This window comes from Euleptes europaea, chromosome 10 (assembly GCF_029931775.1).
Source record: "Euleptes europaea isolate rEulEur1 chromosome 10, rEulEur1.hap1, whole genome shotgun sequence".
In the NCBI taxonomy this organism is placed as follows: domain Eukaryota; kingdom Metazoa; phylum Chordata; class Lepidosauria; order Squamata; family Sphaerodactylidae; genus Euleptes; species Euleptes europaea.
In genome coordinates, this window is record NC_079321.1 from 77877675 (window position 1) to 77904594 (window position 26920).

The 26920-nt window shown below is 42.5% G+C and overlaps 1 protein-coding gene across 5 annotated transcripts in view; it reads right to left on the reverse strand.

Annotated features, from left to right (window-relative positions):
• Window positions 1-6422: 6422 nt before the first annotated feature.
• EPB41L2 (erythrocyte membrane protein band 4.1 like 2) overlaps window positions 6423-26920 on the reverse strand; it is a 112911-nt gene continuing 92413 nt past the window's right edge. For all 5 annotated transcript variants that reach the window (XM_056856948.1, XM_056856947.1, XM_056856946.1 and 2 more), the window contains 2 exons: window positions 7904-8009; window positions 6423-6557 (listed from right to left, as the gene is read on the reverse strand). In XM_056856948.1, coding sequence (XP_056712926.1) covers window positions 7905-8009 — 105 coding nt within the window. In that variant the 3' untranslated portion in view covers window positions 6423-6557; window position 7904. The remainder of the gene's footprint in view (window positions 6558-7903; window positions 8010-26920) is intronic.

Genomic DNA, 26920 nt, shown 5'->3' on the forward strand with positions numbered 1-26920 from the left:
TAAACCCATGCAGTCGTTTGGGCACCGAAGAAAGAACACAATCAATTCAAGCTTTTCTCCAGCTCCTTTGAAACAGTTGCTTAATCCCACACTGCCTTAGTGCCGATTGAGATAATTGTAAACGCACCGGCCTCGGCAGAGCCCAACTAAAAATACATTTAGCCTTCCTGGTAGTGGCTTGCTTGATAATACATGCCATGTGTTGCTAATGCAATCATAATATGCAGAGATACAGTATTGCTACAGGACCAATTTTATTCATTTCCTTACTGTTTTTAAAGCTTTCAGTGGTTTTAAAGCCAATATAAAGTTGTATAGATTTGCCTTTGATATTAAATGGCTATATTACCTCTCCAGGTTACCTGAATGTCCCTTGACAAGATAGTCTAAATTGCACAAAATCATAGCTATGGAGCAGAACAGGTAGATTTTTCACTGATGGAGACTAACCCCTTGCATTGGTGCACAGCTGCTTCGGGCAGTGATGTTTCAAAGCAGGGGTGACGAGCTCAATTGTTACGAGGGCTGGATATGACATAAATGTCACTTGGTTGGGCCGGGCCATGCCTCGCCAGCCCAGATCAAGAGGTGGGGGTGGCTACCTCGGCTGGCTCTTGGGCCGGATAAGAGCTCTCAAGGGGCCGGATCCCACCGCCAGGCATTATGTTTGACACCCGCTTTAAAGGATGAATAGCTTTGCTGCATGTACAGAACTGTTACTTCGTAGTAAACAAAGATAGAAGATGCTCCTAACTATGCATTTATTTTCCAGTTGATGCTGTGGAGTCAGTCTTAATATTACTTCTAATTTTAAGTTTCAGTATCACAGGCTACACTACAAATCTTGTTTTTTTTGTGGGGGGGAATTCAACATATAGCTTGAGTTGGAGATAGGCACACATGCCTGAGAATCCAGGAATGGGTTGTCTGAATCATTCTCAGACAGAGGGCTGTTTTCATTATCCTCTTGGGCACAGGGTAACTTCCTGTGTTGTGTTCCTGTCTTGTTAAATGTACATGGGAATTGGTTATTTGGGTGTCTCTAAGAATGCCTAGTTGAGGGATTTCAAATAAGAATCACTGACCCGAGTTATTCTAGAAAAGAACATGCTTCTCTTTTTTTCTCATTCACTTTCCTAAGCATGCAGGGTCAATTTTTGACCCCTTCTATCAAGCTCGGATTGGGGGCAGATAGGCAGCTTTGAACTGTTGTCCGATCATAATATAATTTATTGTAATTATTGTGCATATTGCATTTCATTCATCCCTCTTTGGATTCCTACCCTTTCTTACATATGAGGCATTGATAATGTTTTTGGGCAACTGATATCCTGGGCTTTTAGAACAACTCTGATCTTAAAGGTTCCAAGCCTAGGTTGAGCAAAACTGATTTCCTTACCAGTCATTTTTTCATCAACTTCAGAGTTACCACATAGCTTTTGGAGGAGATGGTGATCATAACTGTCACTTGCCTTGTGTCTTCAATGATTTGCAGTAGTTCTTTTTCTTATTGGTTGTGGTTTTTTAATCACAAGTGTGATTAAAGAGTGAAAAGCACAGATGGATTGGCTCTGCAAAATGATTTTCTTTCCCCTCCTGGGGAAGGAGAATGGGTGTTGGTGAGTTGCTCTGGGTTGACCCTCCCCCCGGTGATCTTGCCCAGTCCCCCTGCTCATTGCAGCCCAATGTGACTTTATGTCTACAAGCATCTCCTGACAATACCCTTTCAGAGGTCATAGGGGGCAGATGGAAGAAGGGGAAAGCAGGAGTGTGTTCCTACCAGAGAAAAGGCTATAGGATTCTAACCATTGGTTGTAAAAATGCTGTACACTTTTAAATAAGTTGATTAATGAATATTGTACACAATGTGCATTGAAGGAAACACTGCTGTGCAGAAGGGAAGCTGGTGAGATTGCCTCTTTCCCTTTATACCAATGGAAAGCTGGTCAAATGTAACTCAATTTCTCTTGCAAGTTTGCATCCAAACAGCAAGGCAACCTAAGTGCACTTGTGCTTATGTAATTTGAATACTAGGTGGCTGAAACTTCATTATCTGCTGTCAATGTGCAACCACCACCCCCTCCCAAGGCCTGATAGGCTTTTCACACTTCACTGAAAATTAGCTGCAGAGTCATTTCACAACATAAGCGTGGGCAGCTAAAGCCTTTTTTGAGTAATTGGACACTTTTTGACCCCCAGATGCAGCATTTCACATGGAAAAATCTTAGATCTGTAGGACATGAAATAGGCTTTAAGAAGTTTTTCCAGTTTCTCAGAATCTAGTGCAGTATGCTTTCAGAATTTAAAATGAAAGTTATTGGTTGCTTTAAATCAGTGTGCCCATGCACAAATAACATTGCACAAAGTTGCATTAAGTATATTCCATATGAATGAAGACTCTGGTTCATTTTTAAAGACGATAGAACATGATTCTTCAGGTGTCTCATCATGAAATCTTTTCTGTCGCATACTTGTGCCTCAGACATCCCATACAGATTACAGGAAATTAAATTTGCATAAACAATATCAAGCATTAATATATAATTAGAACTTCCACATTTTCTTCATGGTAATGGATTTACAGACCAGGCCAAGCCTGCTGCAACTTTGATATAATGTGCTCCGATTTTGTTGCATAAAATTTACGGCTACCCTTCACCACTGCTTTAACCTACTCACACTCCTTGACTTGATCACGATGAGTAGCCATGTTAGTCTGTCTGTAGCAGTAGAAAAGAGCAAGATACCAGTTATCTGAAGTGAGCTGTGACTCATGAAAGCTTGTACCCTACCAGAAATTTTGTTAATCTTTAAGGTGCTACTGCACTCTTGTTCTTTTCTACTCAACTAGAATCACACTTTTTAAAAAGATAAGTGTATTTTTGGGTTTGTGCCAAAATTGAATCAACAAGATTTTCTAAAGTCTTTCTCCCATCATTAGTTTACTTCTAGTTTTCTGGCATGACATAGGCTTGATCCAGTGATTCACATGCAGAAACCTATGCGGACTTTGCGCAGTTCTACTTGTGCAAGATTCTGTGCCACACCTAGTGCTATTATAGAGCCCAGAAATTGGTTGCAAAGAGCATGCGCAAATGGAAATGCAAGTGGGATAAAATAAATATGATTTAGCACAAGCAGCTACTGTGGTCTTTTCCTAGCATTTCTGCTTGTTCAAGAGATCTAAGCACAGGTAGAATTTTTGTGCAGGATCTTGCGTTTTTTTGATTTGCAAATCAAGACAGGGATCTGTTTCAGAATTTTACCATCGATTACTACTACTAGTTCATAGCTGCTGGTGTTTAAGTTAGGATCAGCCTCTCTCTCTCTTTCAGATAGGCATGTAACATTAGGTGAAAGGACTTGAAAGGAAGGAAAATATAGCACTGTTATTAATGGTAATATTCAGAAATGGTCTATCTCATTTTCTGCTTTACTTGGAAGCCATTTACTAGGTATCTCGTAAATGTTGGATGCCTTTAAAAAAGGAATTTTAACCAATCTATATCATCCACCGCTGCGGGATGCACCAAATCCTTGGAAAGGAGGACTGGTCTTCCTCAGTCATGTACTGTCTCCATTCATCCCATTCCTCAAGATGCACACTTGAATTTTGTGGTATTGCCTGTCATGAACATATTGGAACATTTATTTTATGGTTATGTGGCAACAACGTAGTATGAACTGACAAATTTCTCATTAACAGTGCATTCCTGAGGAGACTTACTCCAGTCTAAGCCCATTGAAATGAATGGGCTTAGAGTAACTCTCTTTAGGAATGCACTGTAAGTGTTGTACAAAAAAGCAAACCATCCAGTGACCATCTCCAAGCCAGCCTAGCTCAGGCTGATCTTTTCAGTTATACTGCTGTAAATTAATACCCTGCTTGTATCCTTTTTTCAGTGAATAAGGAACTTGCCCTAGCCTGTAACCCTGCAACTGCGGTCATCAATTACTACACCCAATACAAGAGATTGAAGAACGCTGAAAGGAAACTAAGATCAACCAAAAGAAAGTGATTTTTAGAGGACTTCACTTCCAGAGACAGGCTGAATACCTGTTGGTAAATTTCACAAATTTACCAACAATTTGCTATTATACAAAAACAAGGAAAACAAAAACTTGCCAGTTTGGTCAACAGCTATGCAATGAACTGGATGACGTCAATTTAAAATACTTTTAAAAAACTTCCTTGTAAGAATAGCAAGAAAATAGTTTTCCAGAACTGATTGAGAATTTTAACTTCAAGCAATGCACCTACTTGTAAAATATCGGAAGGAAATGGAGACAAATAATATGGGCCTTGCTTTTCGTCAGCCATCTCTACCCATTTTGAAAGATAACATTTCCCTTGCTGGGAAGCTAGTAATTACACTGGACTAGCAGTTCCTGGTGAATTATTATTAAGATCATGCATGCCACGTGGTTGTCTATCCCCAACAGGGACCTACTCGTACCACCACTGATGGCAAGAGAATACTTCTCCCCTCCTAATCTTCCTCAATTATGATTTGCTTTTAATGTTTTAAAGGAAAAAGGAGACCCACCATGTGGCTATCCTGTGCCTTGCAAGCAGCATCCTACCTTTTAGAATTGTTTTCATTGAAAAGGAGGCACGTGTTGTTCTCAGTTTAGAACACACATCTGTTTTTGTTTGTTCCGTTAAAAAGACTTTTCCCAATCAGAAATGTAATAAAAATATGGTGAGATAAAAGTTATGAGAGGGAGATTCAAGGATGTGTGTTTGTACATTCAAACTTTTTAAAGATACACTGAGAATATAGCAAACATTCTCTCTCCAGAGATTTGGATGTAGATTTATAAGCCTATGTTTTAATACTTATATATCATAATTTAAAAAACTATACAAAGAGAGCTAAAAATGTAGGATTTCAACCAGTGACTAAGAACACTTGCCTAGGAGTCAGCCCTATTGAATAATATGAGGCTTACTTTGAGTAGAGTTGCTTTGTATTGCTCTCTGTGTCACTCAGCTGTTGTTAGCTAACCAGGACCTCTGTTTCTCAAAAGCTATTTGAAGAACCTTTGATCCAGTTAGACTCTTTTGCAAAGTGAATTTAATTGGATACATAGCAGTTTCCTATGTTCACGCAAGGCTGACTTCCCTTTTAGATCTTTGTCCTGTTTAAATGGATATATATTCCTTTGCTAGAAAAAAAATTACCCTGTGATCTGGAGGCCTCTTACTATGTCAATGGTATTGGGTTAAACAGGACCAAGCAGTACTGATAATACACATTTAACAACAGCGATACCAGAAGACTTCCCCGAGAAACTGCAATGGTCACACATGACACATTTAAATAGCATTGTCCTGCCAATATTCATTTTTGGCAAGAAGAACGTCAGACAAACATTTAGAGAATAAACAAACTTTATTTTATAATAGTATTACAGAAAGCAAAACATCACTTAATACAACCTGAAACTGCTTCAAAATTTAATATGGCAATAACTATACACACGGTGAACAGGAGTAGAAAGAGGCTTTCATACAGACTTCCTCACCGGCAGCCTCATCACACAGAGATGGTTCTCATACTACCTTTAAGAGTGGCCTCAAGCATATACCTCTGGTTCTACCATGTCCTTAGAACCCATACAGGTGATCAGGAAAACTATCTGAAACAGGCATAACTGCTTAACAGAAGTGTTAGTTGTAACATGCAGACAATGAGTTTTAATATAACACAAGCATTCCGCATGTGTATTACAGAATGGAAGTGTTTGACATTTAACATGTTGAGAGAAAAGCACTAAGGTTTTAAAGCTGCCTGGATTATCTCTGCTGGAAGGGAAGAGAGCAAGTCCTTCCAACTTTATCTGGAATGTTGCAGACTACGAAGTGTCCACGAAGGAAGAGATGAACAATGGCAAGGCAGTGCAGGAAAAGGTTACTAGAACAGTGCTCACTCAGTAGAAATACCAGCACCAGTTCCCCATAGAAAGTGGGAGACCCTCAGTACAGACAAAGTTATAAGGAGTTTTTATAAAAATTCACTTAAGTCCAGGTGAAATTATTAATTTACTTCCCCAGGATATAGGAAAGCTTAATTTTTTAAATAAAAAACAGTGTACTTTTTATATTATTTGACACATTTTATTTACCTGAATAATCTGGAAAAAACCCTCTGTAAATTATTCCAGTAAGAGGTTCTATTTGAAACTTTCTGAAAAGATTATATCTAAATTAGTCAAAGATTCTGTCTTTCCTGCATTTTACACTTGCTTGAGTGAACAGTGTTTACTAAATATTTTTGTTCACTTTCATGCAATCAAGAGATCAGTTATATAAAAATGGCAGGGAGTTGTGCAAAAAATAATAAATCTCTAACCCTCATAAAAAAGCCAAGAATGTTAAGAAGTGATTATAAAAATAAAGTAGTAAATGGTAAAGGACCAGTTTGGTGTTGGTAGTTCATTGCGGAGAAGTCTATTTGTTGTTGCCAGCCTTCGTGAATTTAGAGAAACAGTGAAACAGATACCAACTTGGAATGATCAAAGTTCTTCTCATTTGTGAATAACTCTTCATAATTCTAAGAGGGAAGAAGTAAAGTTTGACATTAGTGTTTTTTTTTTAAACCCTGTTGACCTCTTAAAACGGTATTTAATTTTTCTTTCCAAGAACCACCTTTTTCAGGTCACACTCACAATGCTACCTTCCCCTTGTGTTTAGAAACACATCAAGCTTATTGTTTCCAGAACAATGTCCTAGTTCTACCGTTTTCCAGGAGACTATGTTCAAGAACTGAACCGCACCTTCTTTAGACTGTGAGGAGGGAGTATGTGTGTGGTTTCCATACTGAAAATTTCTTTGTAAAACAGTTAGCTTTCTGATTAAGTTTTACAACTGTGAACTCCAAATTAATTACAAATACCTTCTAGCACACTATCATTACAAATTGGGGTGCTATGGCTCACAGACTTTCGATCAAGGCCTGGCATCATGGGAAGCAATTTTTCATGGCAATGCACACTCAGCACTGAAGACGGGGTTGGTGGATTGGATTTCCCTACCTCCAGGGTCGTCCAATATGAGAGGTATATGGTCCTTACTAGAAATGTACAAATACTGCAAATTTTAAACCCATGGAAAAAATGAAAACTTTGTGAAAAAATCAAAATATATGCAATAATTTGCTATCAAACCTAAATCTATTCTGTTGCTTTAACAAAATAAAAATCATAATTTATAACTTAAATACCATAATTATGCCAAGCATATGCTAAAAAAAATTATTCTGCAAGAAGAATTACATATACATCCAATAATAAAGGGAGAACTGCAAACAGCTGCATCCATACTATCCTAAAACATTTCACTCATTCCAAAAGAAAATACATATTTGATTTTTTCCCCCCTAATCCTCAAAAGTTTCCAGTTTTATCAATGGAAAAATTGTAAAAAGAAAAAAAAAGCCCCCAGTCTTTATCATGCTATACATGTTAGTGAATAAAAGCCATCCCTTAAAAAGCATTTTACTCACTTCAAAGGGAAAAGGGGGATATGTTTCTGTCCCACCCCCCTGGGCCTTAGGGAGCCTTTTGACTATTCAGGAACTATATTCTGTAGGAAGCTGCATGGCTCTTGTACTTTGGTCTCTTCACGAGTTATGTCCTGAATGTATCAGATTCCACCCACTGCCCGTCTTCCACAGCTTGCATTTCTTTTATTTTAAAATGCTCAAAATGACCCAAAGTAGAGGCATTCAAAAACTAGAAGAGAAATTGCCAAGTAGAATCACAAAAGATTAAACAATCCTGACCACAAGTAAATTTAAATGGATTTTCAGCTGCTTCACATCAACCTCCAGTATATATGCAGAAAGATTAATCCTCTTAATTATCCCTTTTGGGCTGTATGAATACTTGAGGCTCTTACCTTAGTCTCCTTCTTCGGCCATCTCCGTTTCCTTATGCACCACTACTCTGGTTACAGACATGTCAGGGTGCTGCTCTTTAACTTCTTTAATGGCTTGTGCCAATGCCTACATAAGTATTGAAAAGAACTGGTTGAATAACTGCCGGTATTAAAATCAAATTGGTTTGGTTACAATTCAACTGGGCAGTACTTTACTGATTGGGTCATTTTTGTCCGGGAAGAAAAACTAAGCAAATGGAAGATGGTATGTTGATCGGCTACTAAAGTCATGGTGGTGTAGCTGTCAATCTACGATCTGGAAGACCACTGGCTCAAATCCCTGCCCTGTCATGGATGTTTCCTGTGTGGCCTTGGGCCAGTCATGCTCTCTCAGCCTAGCATGCATCACAGGGTTGTTATTGTGAGGATAAAAGGGAAGAGGGGAGAATTACGTTGTAAGATGCTTTGGGTTCCCACAGGGGAGAAAGCAGGGTATAAATATCTAAACGAATAAATAAAACAATCAGCAGCAAACTGTCAGGCTTCCGCAAATGCACGGCATTTCAGGCAATAGAACTCAAATCCAGACAGAGCAGCGATTCAAGGATTTATTCCGAAAGACAGTGATTTCAGTAAGGAGACGAGCAAGGCTGGAATACATGACAGGGGGAGTGTGGATACATATATAGGGCTGATACAATAGAGTTACAGGAACAAAGAGACAATGCAGTCGTTTCCTGCCGGTAACGACTTAAGTAAAACTGAAACAGAAACAATTATGAGCAATCACTGGAGGAGATGGCCGAGCTCTAGGTTTTGTGCGCGGGACCCGATATCAGATTGGAGATTTACACGGGCGGGTCCCAATACAATTGTAAATCCCTGGCAGGAGCTCGTGTGCAAACCGGGGGTGGGGGGAAGGAGTGCATGGAGAACTCCATCTTGTTTGTGGGGAAACTATCTTGTTTGGGAACGGAGCTGTCAGAAGCCCTATCTGACACAAACTTACAATGTAAGTTTGGAGGTGTAAAGCTAGTTTGGACAATCATTTACATATTGGAAGCTTTATGTGGATTTGCATATTTAGGATCAAAATGCAGAAGTTTTATCCTAAACAATTTTAAAAACTGAAACTTTAAAGGCTTTGGGTTAAAGCATCTCTTTTCATGTCACGTTTTGTAATACATGAGATAATTACTTGTCTGCATACATGTAAAAACCTCCTTTTCTCTGATCCATGTTCTGAACAACTTTCCAGATGCAGGATCTAGGAAAGGCTTTCCATTTCATGAGCACTGGTATACATTTTATATTTTTACAAACTGTATTCTTTGTCCATCAGTATGACTGGACTGGGTTGTGTCTTCAATCTAAATATATTGAGAATCCAGCAGAATTCAAGAAGTCTTACCCTCTAACTCTCTTATGTAGCCTCCACAGGTGCATGCACAAGCCCCCTCTGCCATACTGACATTTCTTTAAATTCTTCTGTATAATTTGTTCATGTATCATTGTAAGATGAATGTTTGTGATATTTCTCTGTGTGGCTACAAAAACATTCTTGTGTATGCTAGCTCTTAATTTGAACTTTGCTATGTACATTTTGCCCTGACCTGGATGGCCCAGGCTAGCCTGATCTCGTCAGATCTCAGAAGCTAAGCAGGGTCAGCCCTGGTTAGTAATTGGATGGGAGACCACCAAGGAAGTCCAGGGTTGCTGTGCAGAGGAAGGCACTGGCAAACCACCTCTGTTAGTCTCTTGCCATGAAAACCCCAAAAAAGGGGTCGCCATAAGTCGGCTGCGACTTGACGGCACTTTACACACACGTACATTTTATATAGGAAGTATCATAAGATGCCAGTTAACCTTTGCCAGCACAGGAACTCCTCTGGAAAATTCTAGAGCCCTATGCAAAAAACTGGCATTTAAAGTCCATCCTTTAGAAAAGATACCATCACACTACCATCACACTACACCTGGTCCAAAGGGCGTGGCAAGCTCAGTTTCTGCTCAGTTCCACCAGACCTCTACTAGTAGACAATAAGAAATGAGAGGCCAACAGCAGGAAACAAAGGATGGTTGTATGTTTGCAAGGATGACCAGCTGAACATTCATTACAGGTAAGCCACCTGGTTTTCTTCTTCATGGTCTCTGTGCAGTCCCAAATATGGGATATCAGTAAACTGATTTACTTAGAGATGGGTACTGGGAAGTCTTTAGGAGAAGACTATATGAAGAACAGTGTGGCCAAAACTAGCATTTGGTTTTCAGAGCATAAAAACTTGAGGCAATAAGTGGCAGCTCTACAGATTTCTTAAAGCCCTTTGAGAATGCTGAGGAAATGGCCATTGCTCCCATAAAATGCATCCTGGAGAGTGTGTAAGAGGTTGCTTTGCCAATAATAAGAACAAAAGTAGCATAAGAAGATGGTAGAGGCTATCAATTTTGCCAACTGTTGAAACCCCTGTTTGAGGGTCTCTTTAGCAAAGGAACAGATTGTGGTCAATACTGCCAGCAGGATAGACCAAAAACACTTTTTTGATGTCCAGAATATGAAAAGTTATCTCAGCCTTATCTTGGGCCTGTGGAAGGAACATGGACAATATAACCTTCTGAAGGAGACAGAAAGAGGACATGAGTCTAGAAAAGAAGCTACGGTCTGGGCAAAGAATGACTAATTTCCACCAAAACAAAATTATCCTTCAGCCAAATACACAGTTCATTGTCCTGCAAAAATAATTTGACAGAAACCAAAAATGCAGTTTTGAAGGTAACAAGTCAGACTGGATGGGGTTTGAATACATCAAGGTGAACAAAAAAACCCTCATTCTCCCTCATGGAGTTTAACTGGAGGATTTTAATCATTCAAGCACCAAATGGCTGGAAGACAGCAGTGGATGTGATTCTGGAAAGCAGAGAGAGGTGCCAAGTGTCCTTTAGTGAGGAAAACCCTAGCCCAGATCTCTGGAAGTATAAAATGTAATTGATTATATACAGAACTGATTATATACAGAACTGATTATATACAGGACTGAGACGTGGGAGTGTAAACAGAGAACATCTTCAGTCTAGCCTCATAAGACATCCTCATAGGTTTTGGCGAGTTGAGAATGACCTCTTGAACAGCAAAGATGAATAGAGGCTAGGTCAAATCCTGTGAGATTGTAATGCTGTATCCAGCCTTAATTCTACTGCAGGGGGTCTGGATGAGGTGGTAGGAAGAGGAAGTGAGCAGCCTGGAAGAAGGGAAACCATGTCTGTTTTCTGGGAGTCTGGCTCTGAAAACTCAGCAAAGGCTACTGTGTCATCTGTGGCATTAGTGAAAGGGGAAATATAGAGAACTCAAATGAGGACAATGACCCAAAATCAGAAAACTTGTCTTGTTTCCCCCCTAAAGCTAAAGATAGAGGAGAGGAAAAGCTGAAGAAAAAAAGGAGTCGAGGCAACTGTCTCCTCCATTCACAGTAGGCACAAAGTGGTGGTATCTTTCAACTGGAGGGCAGGGATTTAAGCACCAGTTTTGGGTGAAGAGCTTAACACTGTTCCCGCTCTAAAGGAAGGGCATCTTGCAGCTTGGGTTATTCACGCCCATTGCTAGGGGAGGCAGGACTAATCTTTTAACTTCCTGTCTTCTGGGCGGGAATAGCCTGAGCTTCCAGTTTCCCTCCTGCCTTGCTGGGGAGTGCATGTAGTCAGCAGAGCTCTGCTGTCTGAGTTTTAGCTAGATTAGGGAAATCCTTTTTTCTTCAACCTCTCTTAACAGAATACTGTCTGCTACCTTTTCTGTATTCTATATATATCTCAACTTTACTATTTTTTTTAAAAAACTGTCCCCCCCCCCAGTCTCCTTTCCTACCTCTTTTTCCTAACTTATCTATGCAAGCATATTAACCGCCACTTCACGTGACCGTAAGGAGGACGACATGTTATTGGAAGCTGAATACGATCACATGTCGCGATCATCAGGAGCTTCGGTTACTGCAGAGCCCCTTGTCTGTCGCCTCGGTGGTCTTTTGGAGAGGCAAGAGCTGCCCGTGGAGTTGGCTAAGGATTGGCCGATACCTAAGAAGGCCTCAGAGAAGAGTCATCATGGCGGCCGCAATAAAAAGGCCACCAAAAAGCTGTGGCCCCTGAAAAATACTTTTGGTGCTGCCGCGGCAGCAGCCTCACGCAGCCTCCCCACCTCTCAGGGCCTTGAGGAAGAGCCACAGGCCTTCAGCTCCGTTTCAAATCAGAAGACGTCTGAGGGTAATGTACCTCCTGGGCGTTGCGGTGGGAGGGAGAGCAGCAACCCTGGACGATGTGGCGGCCATGTTCAGCCAGGCCTTTGCCACCCAAAGACATTACTCCCTGGGTCCTCAGCCACACCAGGCCTTCCCTTCCCCCTCCCACTCAGGCAGCTCTCCAATGCATATATGGAAATGGAAAATTATTGCGCAAATTGTTCAGAACCACCCCGAAATCCACATGATTTTTGAGCCCTGGCACAAACCATGTGGCAGTTCCCTTCACACAATGGGAAATATTTTGGCTGATAATTCAGCCTAACAAGCTAGCTATTTCATAAATACTGTTACCCATACCATACCAATTTTTGACACAGATCTGATTTAATGCCTTGATTCTTCCAGGCCTAACCCACCTGGATATCTTGTAAAATATTCACATGTAAGAAATGAACAAGGTGAAGTAATTGTTACCAAGCCTGATGGTAAATTTATACTTCCACCATGTGCTAGACGTGCTAAGCTTATGCAGATAGCTCATTCTGGGCTAGGGAGAATTCATGGGGGCAGAGATGCCACATTAGCATGTTTAAAAAAAAAACTATTGATGGCCTAATATGAAAGAGAGAGAAAAGAGCCCCGTGGTGCAGAGTGGTAAGCTGCAGTACTGCAGTCCAAGCTCTGCTCACGACCTGAGTTCGATCCCAATGGAAGTAGGTTTCAGGTAGCTGGCTCAAGATTGACTCATCCTTCCAAGGTTGGTAAAATGAGTACCCAGCTTGCTGGGGGTAAAGGAAAGATGACTGTGTCAGGAGCGGGCCTGCTCTCGACGCTTCTCGACTCTCTGGGTTGTTTTGAATTTCTCGCAACTTCTCACAGCTGCTTTGCTTTGCTCTTCTCAGCCAAGGATTGTTGATCTAACCGACATTTTATCTCGGACATTCCTTCTTGCTCTTCTCCCATGGGAGAAGGGGTTGCCATGCCAACCTACACTATCTGCTATGCCAATATATGTTACTGATTTGAACCAGCCAGCCATTCCTGGCTTAGTTTTATGCAAGCTCTGTTTACCTGCATGATTTCCAATAAAGTCAACTTGCCTTAGGATCACCTGCCTGGGTTGTTGCTTTTGGGGATTCTACGGACCAAGGGCTTACAGACTGGGGAAGGCACTGGCAAAACACCTTGTAAACAAAGTCTGCCTAGAAAACGTCGGGATGTGACGTCATCCCATGGGTCAGGAATGACCCGGTGCTTGCACAGGGGACCTTTACCTTTACCTTAATATGAAAAAGGATGTTGTTTCTGTTTTAAGACAATGTTCTGCTTGTGAAGTTGTTAATAGCACTAATACTGTACAAGTTCCTTATATTGAACAACGTTCTAGTATACCTTTTGAAAAAGTATTCATGGATCATATTGGGCCTCTATCACCTTCAGAAGGAATGGTTAATATTTTGGTTTTAGTTGACAGCTGCACAGGATTTACTTGGTTATTTCCCACTAGGACCCAAGCAGTAGAAGTAACCATCAGAGTACTCAATTCCTTTGTAAGTATTGCTATTCCAAAAACTTTGCACATGGACAGAGCCCCATCATTTACTATAGGTCAGTTTCGTGACTGGACAAAATCCTTGGGCATAACGTTGGAATACAGTGCCGTTTATCACCTCCAGAGTTGTGGAAAGGTTGAGAAAAAATGCAGAGGTGAAATGTGCTTTGACTAAGCTCCTGCTTGGAAGACCAAAGAGATGGGCCAAGTTAATTCCTTTTGTGATGTTTGAGTTAAATTCATATAAAAGCTCCCCACATGTTAAATCAGCTTATGAATTTCTATATGGGGCTTCTCCTTTATCTCCTTTGACATCTGATGATACTGGATTGTCTACAGATGAACAACTAGCCTTAGTTCAAGAACTGTGTTCTTCTTTGTCGCATTATGCCTGTGTTCCAGAAAATACTATTCTTTTGCCTGGTTTACTAATCCAGGAGAAGATACATAAACCAGCTCAGCATCGCCCTCGCTGGAAAAAGCCTACTACAATGCATGCAGTTTTGAATCCTAGAACCATTACATAATTGGATGCCAAAGGCCAGGAGAGAATTTTGTCAGTTGATAATATAAAAATTAATAGTCAGAATAATATAATAATTTTAATATTTTTTAATAATAATATAAAAATTAATAATCAGAATAAATCTCACAATGAACAAGTGGCTAGAGTGGCAAAGAGCTCAGAGACAGCAAACAACTGAAAGATGGTTTTGAAAAATGTAAGTACACCATCACCTATTTCAACTGTGTACTTCCTTCTTTTGATATGTAAAATAATATCATCAGGGATTCAACGGATGCAACAGAGATATGTAATGCATCAGCCTGGAAAAAATATCTCACCAAGTAAATTCTATCTATGCAAACTTCTAGGGCAAAGCATGCTTTACATTATGCTTGGGAAGCGATTGGTGTCACTAACTATGGACTGCCAAATGGATAGTTCTGAGGCCTTATTCTTGCTCAGAAATGGGTGAGGCTAAGGTTCTTGGAATATTCCAGGAATTCCTGGAGCTGATCTGCTACCGTGCTTAGTGGTTATGATTATAGAATTTATCTCTCCCTAGGGAAAAATGCTATCTTATTTAACGTAACCACCTCAGGCAGAGATACAACTTAATTGAACTGGTTAAAGTTCTTTTTATTGACAAAGCTTCAGAAAAATAAATGAAAAACAGGAACAATGAAATATACGAAACAAGCTGGGTTACATAAAAAAACTCTATCAGATCTGAATAAAATACCTTTTACAGAGTTGTAATATAGGATTTTACAAACCCAGACTGGAGCACTTCTTGTCCAGACAAAATGTCTAGCAAAGAAGCTCCCCTCCTCATATTTCTTTTCTGCTTTTATACCTTTTTGAAAGTCTAGTTTCATTATATCATTTACAAACATGATATGTAACAGGTACATGAGATGTACAGATGAGAACATCTTTCTTCCCAAAAAGCATACATTCCTAATCTTTTCATCCTCTGTAATCCCTGTCTGAGATGAAGTAGATTAACAAGAGATTAAAAGATATTTGTCCCCTAGGTATGTTCCCAATGCTGATTAATGTCTCTTCAAAGTGTTAAACATTGTATGCTTGATAAACTAAACACAAAACAATAATATTCTTACTTACTATTCATTAATTATTACATTGCAAGGAATCAAAGGTGTCTCTAAAGATGAGAAACTTTGCCACTGCACCCCCACTGCTCTCGTTTTAAAAAGAAAAATCCGTCCGCGGCTTCTAATCTCATGTTTATACTAAGAAGTTAAAAGATGGCTTTCTTCCCAGAACTGAACATCTCTCTGCTGGCTTTCTGCCCTGAACTTCCAGACATCAGATGTTATACACAAACCATGTTTTAATTTGCCAACTCTTTCGGACAGATCTACCTTGGGGGGATGCTGAAGGTGGAAATGAAAGACATATTTATGAAAGATATATTTTGACCCTTTTTATGTGGCTGAGCCCACAACAGACCCATGCTCCAGCCATACAGAGGGAGCTAGTCCATGGCCTACTAAAGCTGCCATGAAGACTACATTAACCCAAGCTTCCCATACCTCTATGATTGATCAGGCCTCAGTATATTCTTCTGAGGACAGTGTTAGGGAGGAGGGTGAATGCATATCTGATGTGGAAGACTTCCCTGTAGAGAAAGAAAATCAACCCAGGCTGTTTGCTCCAGATGATTACCAATCCCTCTTGTCAAAAGCTCTCATAGCCCTTGAACTTAGTGATGAGGCTGAATCGGTGAAGGAACCCAAACCTCAGATCTGGCCTAAAGGGACACAGGCTTATTTCCCTAGGGTCAATGAGAAAAATAAAAAAGTACCCCACCAGAGTATTTTGAGCAGCTTATTAGAATTGAGTGGGACAAGCCCACTATAACAGGCAGATCCCTGCAGCAATTAAAAAATTATACATGTCCTCCTCAGCCAAAGAGCTTTTTAAGCTTCTGGTAGTGGATGCTCCAGTGGCGGCCCTACAGTCATCAGATCTTTTATCTGAGGACGGGGTGGGATCCATTAGGAATCAGCACAACAGAAAGATGGAACTTATTTCCAGGAAGATCCAGGAAGCTTCCACCCTAACCCTACAGGCCAGCATCATGACTGCCATTATTGCCAGAGAATCTATTGCTGGGTCAAAAAAGCTGTCCCAATTACTGGTGGGAGCAGATCACAGAGTTATAGAGGGAGTAGACCGAGTTTTCAAGGCATCATCCCTCCTAGCGGATGCCTCCCTCAATGCCCTTTCCTTCTCAGCCAGGTCTGTTGCGGCCAATGCTGCCATCTGCAGGGCTCTCTGGTTAAAGGCTCGGCCGGCTGACGTTAAATCTAAATCTCTCCTTCTAGCCTACCCACTGCAGGGTGGAAAATTATTTGGAGATAGGCTGAATACAATGCTAACAGACACAAAAGACAAAAAACGCATTATGCCCAGGCCTTACAGAAAGGAGACAAAGAGTTTCTAACAGCCTTTTCATTCTAGCTATACCCTGCCACGTTTCAGGCAGGACCAAAAATGTTCTTCCTGATTTTCACGTCCCTTCCAACACCAGGAGGTCCGAGGGGAAAAGGGGGACTAATTCCCCCAAACCGGAAAACAGTGATCCAATTCTGTGCCTGCGGGAGGAAGATTGTAGCTCTTTCTCCCACGCTGGAAACTCTCTCAGCCAGATGGGAGAGTGTTAGAACAGGGCTACAAAATAGCCCTGAAGATTGGGTCAGGGGTCACGGTGTGAAACAAAGTAGGAAATGTTCCCAAAATAGGGAAGCATAGAAAAAGGTTTTGCACAGCTCCCGGGAGGGGGGTGTTTTTGCAGGCAGAGGTCCCAAATTTTCAGGGTAGCTTGAAGGGACTCTCCTAGCAAGAACCCCCAAGTTTGGTTAAGATTGGGTCAGGGCCCCCGATGTTATGGGGTGTGGAAGGGGTCGTCCCCTTCCCCCATAGGAATGAATTGGAGCCGGCTCCATGCATTCCTATGGGGGAAGGGGGTGACCCCTTCCAGACCCCATAACTTTGGACCCCCTAACCCAATCTTCACCAAACTTGGGGGTTCTTGCTAGGAAAGTCCCTTCAAGCTACCCTGAAATTTTGGGACCTCTACCTGCAAAAATGCCCCCCAGGAGCCGCGAAAAGCCACAAAAGTGGTTTAATGGCTTTAAATGGCCGGATTTTTCGGGAATCCCAAATTTAAAGCTGAATTCCTACCTATACCGATATAGGGGAATTCAAAATTCGCTGGGGGGGGGGGGAAGGCCATTTAAACCCGAATCCGAATTATCCCGAACTTTTTTTCAACAGCCCTAGTGAGGACTATTGTTACACTCCCTTCCCCTCACACAGTCCTTTCAAACCCCAAAGTTGCAGGACCTGTGTGGAAAGAGGAATGTGATTTGTTGTTGTAGCTGTTAGTGCATGTGTAACTATTAACATTTCTAAGTCAAAGATCCTTCTATTTAGTAAAAAATGACAGATGAGGAAACATTAATGCTCAGTAGTAGGTCAGTCTATGGAGCAAGCAAATCAATTTAAGTAGTTAGGAGTTACATGTAAAGCAAATCTTTCTTGGGAGGTGTTAGTCCATGTGGAACATACAGCTTTCGGAGGCAAAATTGGAAGGAGTTGCTGGGGAGATGTGGCAAAAATCTACTTCTTCTGGCACCTTTCTGCTGACAGCTCTACTGAATTCAGCCTCCAAGTTATTAGCATTTTTAAATTCAAAGAAGTTGATTTTTTGAATTCAGAGAAGTAAAACTTATTGTTTGGATTGTACAATTAAGAATAATTGGAGTATACAAACTGTATAACTGTTTCTTCCTAGGTTCTTGTAGGTTATCCGGGCTGTGTGACCGTGGTCTTGGTATTTTCTTTCCTGACGTTTCGCCAGCAGCTGTGGCAGGCATCTTCAGAGGAGTAACACTGAAGATCAGTGTCTCTCAGTGCCAAGTGTGTAGGAAGAGTAATATATAGTCAGAAAGGGGTTGGGTTTGAGCTGAATCACTGTCCTGCAAAAAGTATCAAAGGTAATGTGCTAATCATTGTCCTGTAAGTATCAAGATAATGTGCTAATGAGGGTGTGGTATGTTAATATGGAACCATTGTATCCTGAAGTGATCTGTTAATGTGTGAAATCCAAAGCTAACCTGCATGGCTATTGTGGACTGTAGTCTTTGTTAGTTTGGAGGTTTTCAGGACAGGAAGCCAAGACTTATTCATTCTTAAACTCTCTTCTTTTCTGTTAAAGTTGTGCTGATGTTTATGAATTTCAATGGCTTCTCTGTGCAATCTGATAAAATAGTTGGTAGAATTGTCCAGTCTTTCAGTGTCTTGGAATAAGACCCTGTGTCCTGTTTGTGTTAGTCTATGTTCAGCCACTGCTGATTTCTCAGGCTGGCCAAGTCTGCAGTATCTTTCATGTTCTTTTATCCTTGTTTGTATGCTGTGTTTTGTGGTCCTGATGTAAACTTGTCCGCAACTGCAAGGTATACGATATACTCCTGCAGAGGTTAGGGGGTATCTTTTGTCTTTTGCTGATCGTAGCATCTGTTGTATTTTCTTGGTGGGTTTAAACACTGTTTGTAGGTTATGTTTTTTCAAGTTTCTCCATCCTATCAGTGACTCCTTTAATAAATGGCAATAATACCTTTCCTATGGGAGACTGTTTTTCCTGAGTTTTCTGATTTTTGTTTGGTTTAATGGCCCTTCTGATTTCATTTCTGGAATAGCCGTTTGCTAGCAGTGTGTGATTTAGATGATTAATTTCTTCCTTGAGAAACTGTGGTTCACAGATCCATCTTGCACGGTCCATTAATGTTTTGATTATTCCTCTTTTCTGTCGGGGGGGTGGGTGGTTGGAGTTTTTGTGTAAGTTGCGATCTGTGTGAGTTGGTTTCCGGTAGACCTTGTGACTTAACTGAAAGTTTGTTTTACGGATGACAAGGGTATCATCCGTAAAACAAATCCGTAACGCACCAAACAAACAAGGATAAAAGAACGGAGCCTTGGCTTACCTGTGAGGGCTCCTTCTTCTCTGAGGGAAGAGGACATCTTATAAGCGGGTGTTTCCGTTCCTATGCTCACGGATAGGCAGGTTCTTCAATTTTTTTAAACTTCCTGTCCCACGCTGGAAACGCCCTCCCAGTTCGAGGACTTCCATAGTAGAATAAGAGGACAGAAAAAACAAATAAAACATATACATGCAATACAGGGAACAAGCGTCCAAAAAACCGACGCTGACAAGGTTGATTAACGATTGCATAACTGGGATCAACAATTACAACATGAAATGTTATAAACTCGGGGGAGAACATCAGGTAAGGAGTGAATGGCTGCAGTGGCGAACTGCTTCGATTTATTTCTCTTGGTGCTTGACCGGCGCTGTGTCTTTGCCCTGGGCGGGCAAGATGTCCTCTTCCCTCAGAGAAGAAGGAGCCCTCATAGGTAAGCCAAGGCTCCGTTCTCTCTCTGAGGATCAGAGGACATCTATTAAGCGGGATGTTCAAGAGCTGTTACTTCTGGGTGGGGTCAAGCATCATTCGCCACCTGCTGAAGCACTCTCCTTCCAAACGAGGCATCTGCAGAGGAGTAAGAGTCGATTCTGTAGTGCCTAACGAGGGTAGACGAGGTCGTCCAAGTAGCTGCTTTACATATCTCTTCCACCGAAGCTTGAGTGTCAAAGGCCGCAAAGGTAGATGCACTTTGCACCGAGTGGGCTGTTATTCCCTGTGGACAGGGGATGCACGCGTGTTGATAACAGAGTTGTATACATTGCTTGATACATCTGCTTATTGAAGGGTTTGACATTTTGAGACCCTTGTTTGGAGGAGATATGGATATGAAGAGCGCCTCCGATCGTCTGAAGGATAAATTCTCAATGCTCTTCTAACATCTAAGGTATGCCTTGGGTGACTCGGATTTGGACAGAAAGATGGTAAAACCAGCTCTTGCTGTTTGTGAAAGGTGGTATTCACTTTTGGTATGAAGGTTGGGTCCGGACGAAGAACAACTTTGTCTGCGTGAAAAACACAGAGGCTGTCTCTTGATGATAGAGCCCTCAATTCCGAAACTCTTCTGGCAGAAGTCACCGCAACCAAGAAGAGTACCTTTATGCGCAGAAAGGACAAGGGTACGTCCCTTAATGGCTCGAAGGGTGACTGTGTCAAGGCCTTCAACACCACATTTAAGAGCCATGTGGGAAATCTATGTAGCGTCGGAGGCGACAAGTAGGAGACCCCCTTTAGGAATGTGACGATGTGTGGATGACGGGTGGTGACGTATCCGTCAAGGTGCATAATTACAGTGGCTATGGCTGCCACCTGACGATGTAAAGTGGATGCTTTTAAGTGTTGATTCAGGCTGTCCTGTAGGAAATGAAGTAGGCTTGCCGTTGAAATATTTAGTGGATCCAGATGTTTCCTGTCACACCAATGGATGAAGGCTTTCCACGTAAAATTATAAGTCCGTTTGGTTGATAAAATTTGGTTGATAATTTTCTAGCCTCCAGCATAGTCGCTACCACCTCAGTGGAATACCCCAGGTTCAACATCCATTGCCTTTCAAGTCCCAGGCGGTCAGTTTTAGCCACGCTGGGTCCGGATGTAAGATGGGCCCTTGATGTAGAAGGTCCTCTGTTACCGGTAATTCCCATGGTTGTCGGGTAGATAGGTCTTTTAGAGCCGGGAATCAAGGACGCCTGGGCCAATGGGGCGCGATCAAAACCACATGGGCCATTTCCTTCCGAATCTTCCTGAGAACTTTGGGTAATATCGGAAGCGGTGGAAAGGCGTAGAGCTTCTCCTTCGGCCAAGGAGACTCCAGGGCATCCACTCCCTCTGCCTCGGGGTCCAAGAACCTTGAGAAGAACCTTCTGAGCTTCGGTTCTGTGATGTGGCGAAAAGATCCACTGTCGGACTTCCGAATCTCATGTGGACGAGATGAAAAACATCCCTGTTCAAGGCCCACTCTCCTTCGCCTGCTCAGCCAGTCGGCTTGTTGGTTTAGAACACCCTGGATGTGTTCTGCTTTTAGGGAGGCGAGATGCTTTTCCACCCAATTGAGGATTCTTAAGGATTTTGCGTGGAGGGAGGAGGAACGAGACCCTCCTTGTTTGTTTAGATGAGCTTTGGTGGATACGCTGTCTGTTCTCACCAAAATATGCTGACCTTTGATTAGTGATTGGAATTTGAGGAGGGCTTTGTGAACAGCCCTCAACTCCAGCTTGTTGATGTGCAAGTGAGTTTCTGACCGAGACCACTGGACCTGGGCGAAATGGTTCTGTGGGATGGCCCCCCAACCCCGCAGACTGGCATCTGTGAATAGCTGAACCGATGAGTCCGTAATGTAGGGTAGACCTCTGGACAAGTTGGTCTTCTTGGTCCACCACAGAAGACTGTCCTTGACTTGCGGTGTAAGTAGAAGTCGCGGATTCTTTTTCTGAATTATTTGCATTTGGAATGGTTTTAAGAACCATTGAAGGACCCTCATGTGTAGTCGTGTCCCTGGGACCAGGTCTATGCAGGCCACCATGAGTCCTTGGAGTCTGATCAAGGTCGAAAGGCCCGCTGATTTTGACGCTCTGGTAGTCTTGGATAAGGTCTGTAAAATAGTCATTTTGTCCCTTGGGAGAAACAATTTGTTCTGCACCGTGTCTATTATTGCGCCTAGATGATGAATCATCTGTGAAGGTGTGGTAAGGCTCTTGGCCATGTTGACAATGAAGCCGTGTTGGGTCAGTGTTGTGATGACCATCTCCGTGTGCTGTCTTGCTATCCATTCCGATGGGGCACTCACCAAGATGTCGCCGAGTTAGGGAAGATGTGAATCCCCTGTTCTCTCAGAATCGCGACAAGGTTGACGAGGACCTTGGAGAAGACTCTCAGAGCTGAAGTTACTCCGAAGGGTAATGCTCGGAATTGTAGGTGTAGCTTGCTGTGAGTGAAGCGAAGGTACTGGCGATGGGACGGGTATATCATGATGTGCAGATACGCTTCCGTCAAATCTAAGGATGTCAGGTACGCTTGTGGACGAAGGGCTTCCACTATGGACCGGAGAGTTTCCATACTGAAATGTTTTTTGTGGACAAAGCGATTGAGGAATTTTAGATCCAGAATGGCTCTCCAGTCTCCGTTTCTTTTTGGCACTGTGAAAAAGAAGGAGTAAACCCCGGTGTGCCGCTCCAATTCTGGAACATGTTCTATGGCTTGGATGTCCAACAAGTGTTGGATGGCCCTTTGCGTCAGCAGCGCTTTCTCTTGATTGCGCGACACAGGAGAAATCAGAAAGCGATTTGGGGAAATTTTTTGAAATTCTATTCTGTAACCTTGGCAGATCAGTTGACGTGACCATTTGTCTGTTGTTGACGAAGAGGTGTAGACGCCCCCCCACAGGAGGCAAACTGGAGTCATTGTTTTCCCTGTTTGTCTCCAAATCTTGCAGATTTGTCCATTCCCTGTCCACTAAACTGACTGCCCCTGCCAAATCTGGGTCCCCTCTTAAAGGAACCCCATCCGGAATTCCAAGAGGTTCTTCTTCCATCTGGTCTGGGATGTTCCATGAAGTGGGATGTTCGAAAGGGACGAAAGGAGTGCGAGAAGGATGGCTTCCCCTCCTTCTTAATGTACTTGGGCAAGGCCTTTTTCTTGTCCTTGGTTTCCACAAGGATGTCATCTAGTTTTGGTCCGAATAATCGCTGACCTTTAAACGGGTATCTGAGGAGTATAGCCTTTGAACCACAGTCAGCTGACCAGGATCTGATCCAAGCAGCCCTCCTGACTGCAGAGGACGCCGCTAAGGACCTGGTTGAGAAGGACAAGGAATCCAGCATGGCATCAGCCATGAAATTGGAGGCCTTTAAAAGGCGTTTAAGGCCATCCAAAATTCTTTTATTGCCTGGAGGAAGTAATTCAATAATTTTCCTGATCCACATGATGCTGGCCCTTGCCACTAGAGCAGATGTAGCTGATGCCTGGATGGATAGGGCGGCAGCTTCGTGTGCCTTCTTAGCAGCATAATCAATCTTCCTATCCAGAGGATCTTTAATGCTGCCTGCTCCATCCTCTGAAATTAGGCCTGAGGACTGGAGATCCATTACAGGGGCTTCCACCAAAGGCACCTGCAATAGTGACATGGCCCGAGGTTCCAAAGCATACAGTTTCTTAACAGAGGCTGATATTTGTTTACTAGACATTGGTTTTTGCCATTCTGATCTAACCAGGTCCTCAAAAAATTCTGGAAAGGGAACTGAACAAGACTTGGATTGCAATCTAGTAAAAAACTCCTTTGAGCCCCTGAATTTAGCCTTGCACTTAATAGCCTCGGTGTCTTCATCCTCATGAAGGTCCAGGGCTGACATAACTTTACACAGGAAGGCTTGATAATCCTCCCCCGCAAATAAGCGTGGATGAGGGTCCTGGCCTTGCTCTCCCTCTTCCCTCTCGTCTTCAGATGAGAATTCCCCTTCTTCTCTGTCCTCCTCAGAAGAAGGATCCTGAGAAGTGGTTTTAGAAAGGTGAGATGGGTTTGCCTTTCTAGCCGCCTTAGTTGGCCAGGCAGAGCTGGGACCTTGGGCTGGAGGCTCTAACTGCACTGAGCTTCTGGAGGGAGAAGAGGCCCTGGAACTGGATGGGCCCCTGGAAGACATCTCGCCCAGCAGGGCAAATTCCTCGCGCAGAGCCCTGTGCATCACTTGCCCCCCCCCCACCGTTAAAAGGGAAAGAGAGGATTGCACTGTACCAGATTCGACGCCCGTAGCAGAGCTTCCCGTGGAGCCGACATCACGGGCCGGTTGATCTCTCTCACCCTCATCACCTTCTAGGGATGAACGGGGAGGTTCGGCGGCCATTTTGTCTGTGCGCGGTTGTTTCACGCTGCTGTTCTCTCCCTCAGCGTCCGCTTGCTTTCGCTTGTGCCGCGTTGTTGCCGCTGCCGCAGCAAGCCCTTGCTGCAGCTTTGCTTTTCCTTCATTCGCTCCCGTCGTTTTGTTACGGCGGGAAGGCAGGAGCTCAGTAGAGACCGCCTCGTCTCCCGACAGGAGCTCCTCTCCGGACAACTCCTCGCTTGCCGTCATTTTCCTCCGTGAGGGGAACAAATGGATAGGCACAAAAGGAAAGATCGGGGTAAGACGAAGACGGTCGGGGGGACACAGACTAGAACTAGGATCGTCTGGGTCAGCAGAGGAAAGACTGGTGAAGGTAGGAAAAAGGTTTTAAATTTTAAAGCGTAGCTGAGCTCGCTATGAAGCTGCTCTTCCCTCTGAGGCAGGAATAGAACTGGGAGGGCGTTTCCGGCATGGGACAGGAAGTTTAAAAAAATTGAAGAACCTGCCTATCCCTGAGCATAGGAACGGAAACACACACTTATAAGATGTCCTCTGATCCTCAGAGAGAGAATATGAAAGATACTGCAGACTTGGCCAACCTGAGAAATCAGCAGTGGCTGAACATGGACTGACACAAACAGGACACAGGGTCTTATTCCAAGACACTGAAAGACTGGACAATTCTACCAACTATTTTGTCAGATTGCAGAGAAGCTGTTGAAATTCATAAACATCAGCACAACTTTAACTTTAACAGAAAAGAAGAGAGTTTAAGAATGAATAAGGCTTGGCTTCCTGTCCTGAAAACCTCCAGACGAACAAAGACTACAGTCCACAATAGCCATGCGGAGTAGCTTTGGATTTCACACATTAACAGATCACTTCAGGATACAATGGTTCCATATTAACATACCACACCTTCATTAGCACATTATCTTGATACTTACAGGACAATGATTAGCACATTACCTTTGATACTTTTTGCAGAACAATGATTCAGCTCAAACCCAACCCCTTTCTGACTATATATTACTCTTCCTACACACTTGACACTGAGAGACACTGTCCTTCAGTGTTACTCCTCTGAAGATGCCGGCCACAGCTGCTGGCGAAACGTCAGGAAAGAAAATACCAAGACCACGGTCACACAGCCCGGATAACCTACAAGAACCAATGAACTCTGACAGTGAAAGCCTTTGACAATATTTTGTTTCTTCCTAATTATGCAAAATATAGGTGTTTAGGTCATGAAGAAAGCTGACAGGAAGAAAGTAGATTCCTTTGAAAGGTGGTGTTGGAGGACAGTTTTATGGATACCATGGACTGCCAAAAAGACAAATCAGTGGGTTCTAGATCAAATCAAGCTTGAACTGTCCCTAGAAGCTAAAATAACTAAACAGAGGCTATCGTACTGTGGTCATATTATGAGAAGACAAGACACATTGGAAAAAGCAATAATGCTAGGAAGTCGAAGGCAGCAGGAAAAGAGGAAGCCCCAACATGAAATGGATTGACTCTATAAAGGAAGCCCCAGCATTCAGTTTGCAAGACCTGAACAAGGCTTTTAATGATAGGACATTTTGGAGTCTTTAATTCCTAGGGTCAGCATGAGTTGAAAGTGACTTGACGGCACTTAACACACACAAGTCTTAAAGGCAAATAAAAGTATTTTATTCTAGTGAAGTGTAGTTTGGGGGTTAAGGATCATCAGAGATTCTGAATGCTGGACATGAATGCTGGATTAAATATGAGCACATTGTACATAAGTAAATATATTAGACATCCATTAAATGAAGCAAAGAACTTGCATTAAAATGATGGATTCTGAAAAAGTTTATTTTAGGGATTCAAAATGTTCATATAACCCTAGCCTAGCATTATGGAGAACTATGAGTTTTATCATATCAAAGATATTGTCTGACCTTTTCAAATCCCCCAGATGTACTGAGGATGTGCCAGGACAAACTGCTCTTACGCCTAATGCTAAAGCAGCTCTGCCGTTTAATTTCAGGCTTCTAGGAGAGACTGATGCCCTGACCTGGATGGCCCAGGCTAGCCTGATCTCGTCAGATCTCAGAAGCTAAGCAGGGTCAGCCCTGGTTAGTATTTGGATGGGAGACCACCAAGGAATACCAGGGTTGCTGTGCAGAGGAAGGACCTGGCAAACCACCTCTGATAGTCTCTTGCCATGAAAACCCCAAAAAGGGGTTCAAGTCAGGTGCGACTTGAAGGCACTTTACACACACACAGGAGAGACTGAACTTGTTATGAGCCTCTTACTACAGTGACATCAAAATATGAATTTAAGTTTATTTGTAGTTCTTGGTACATTAGAATTAAAACATAAATTTTAATCCCATGCTGTAGAATGGCACCACAAAATAAAAAGGCAGTAAATAATTAAAATAATTTAGTGATTGTAAATGATTTTGTAGGTTTTTGCAATCTGTCTGTAAATGAAATGTTATGCAAATTAACCAAAGACATTCTCTAGCACAGCTCATTTTCTTAAGAGTTTTACAACCTGAAAAGGGCTAACGTTTATTAGAACATAGAACATAAGAAAGGCCCTGCTGGATCAGACCAAGGCCCATCAAGTCCAGCAGTCTGTTCACACAGTGGCCAACCAGGGGCCTCCAGGAAGCCACAAACAAGACGACTGCAGCAGCACCATCCTGCCTTTGTTCCACAGCACCCAAAATAATAGGCATGCTCCTCTGATACTAGAGAGTAGGTATGCAGAATGACCATTCTAACTAATAGCCATGAATACCCCTCTCCTCCATGAATATGTCCACTCCCCTCTTAAAGCCCTCCAAGCTGGCAGCCATCACCACATCCTGGGGCAGGGAGTTCCACAATTTAACTATGCGTTGTGTGGAAAAATACTTCCTTTTATCTGTTTTGAATCTCTCACCCTCCAGCTTTAGCAGAT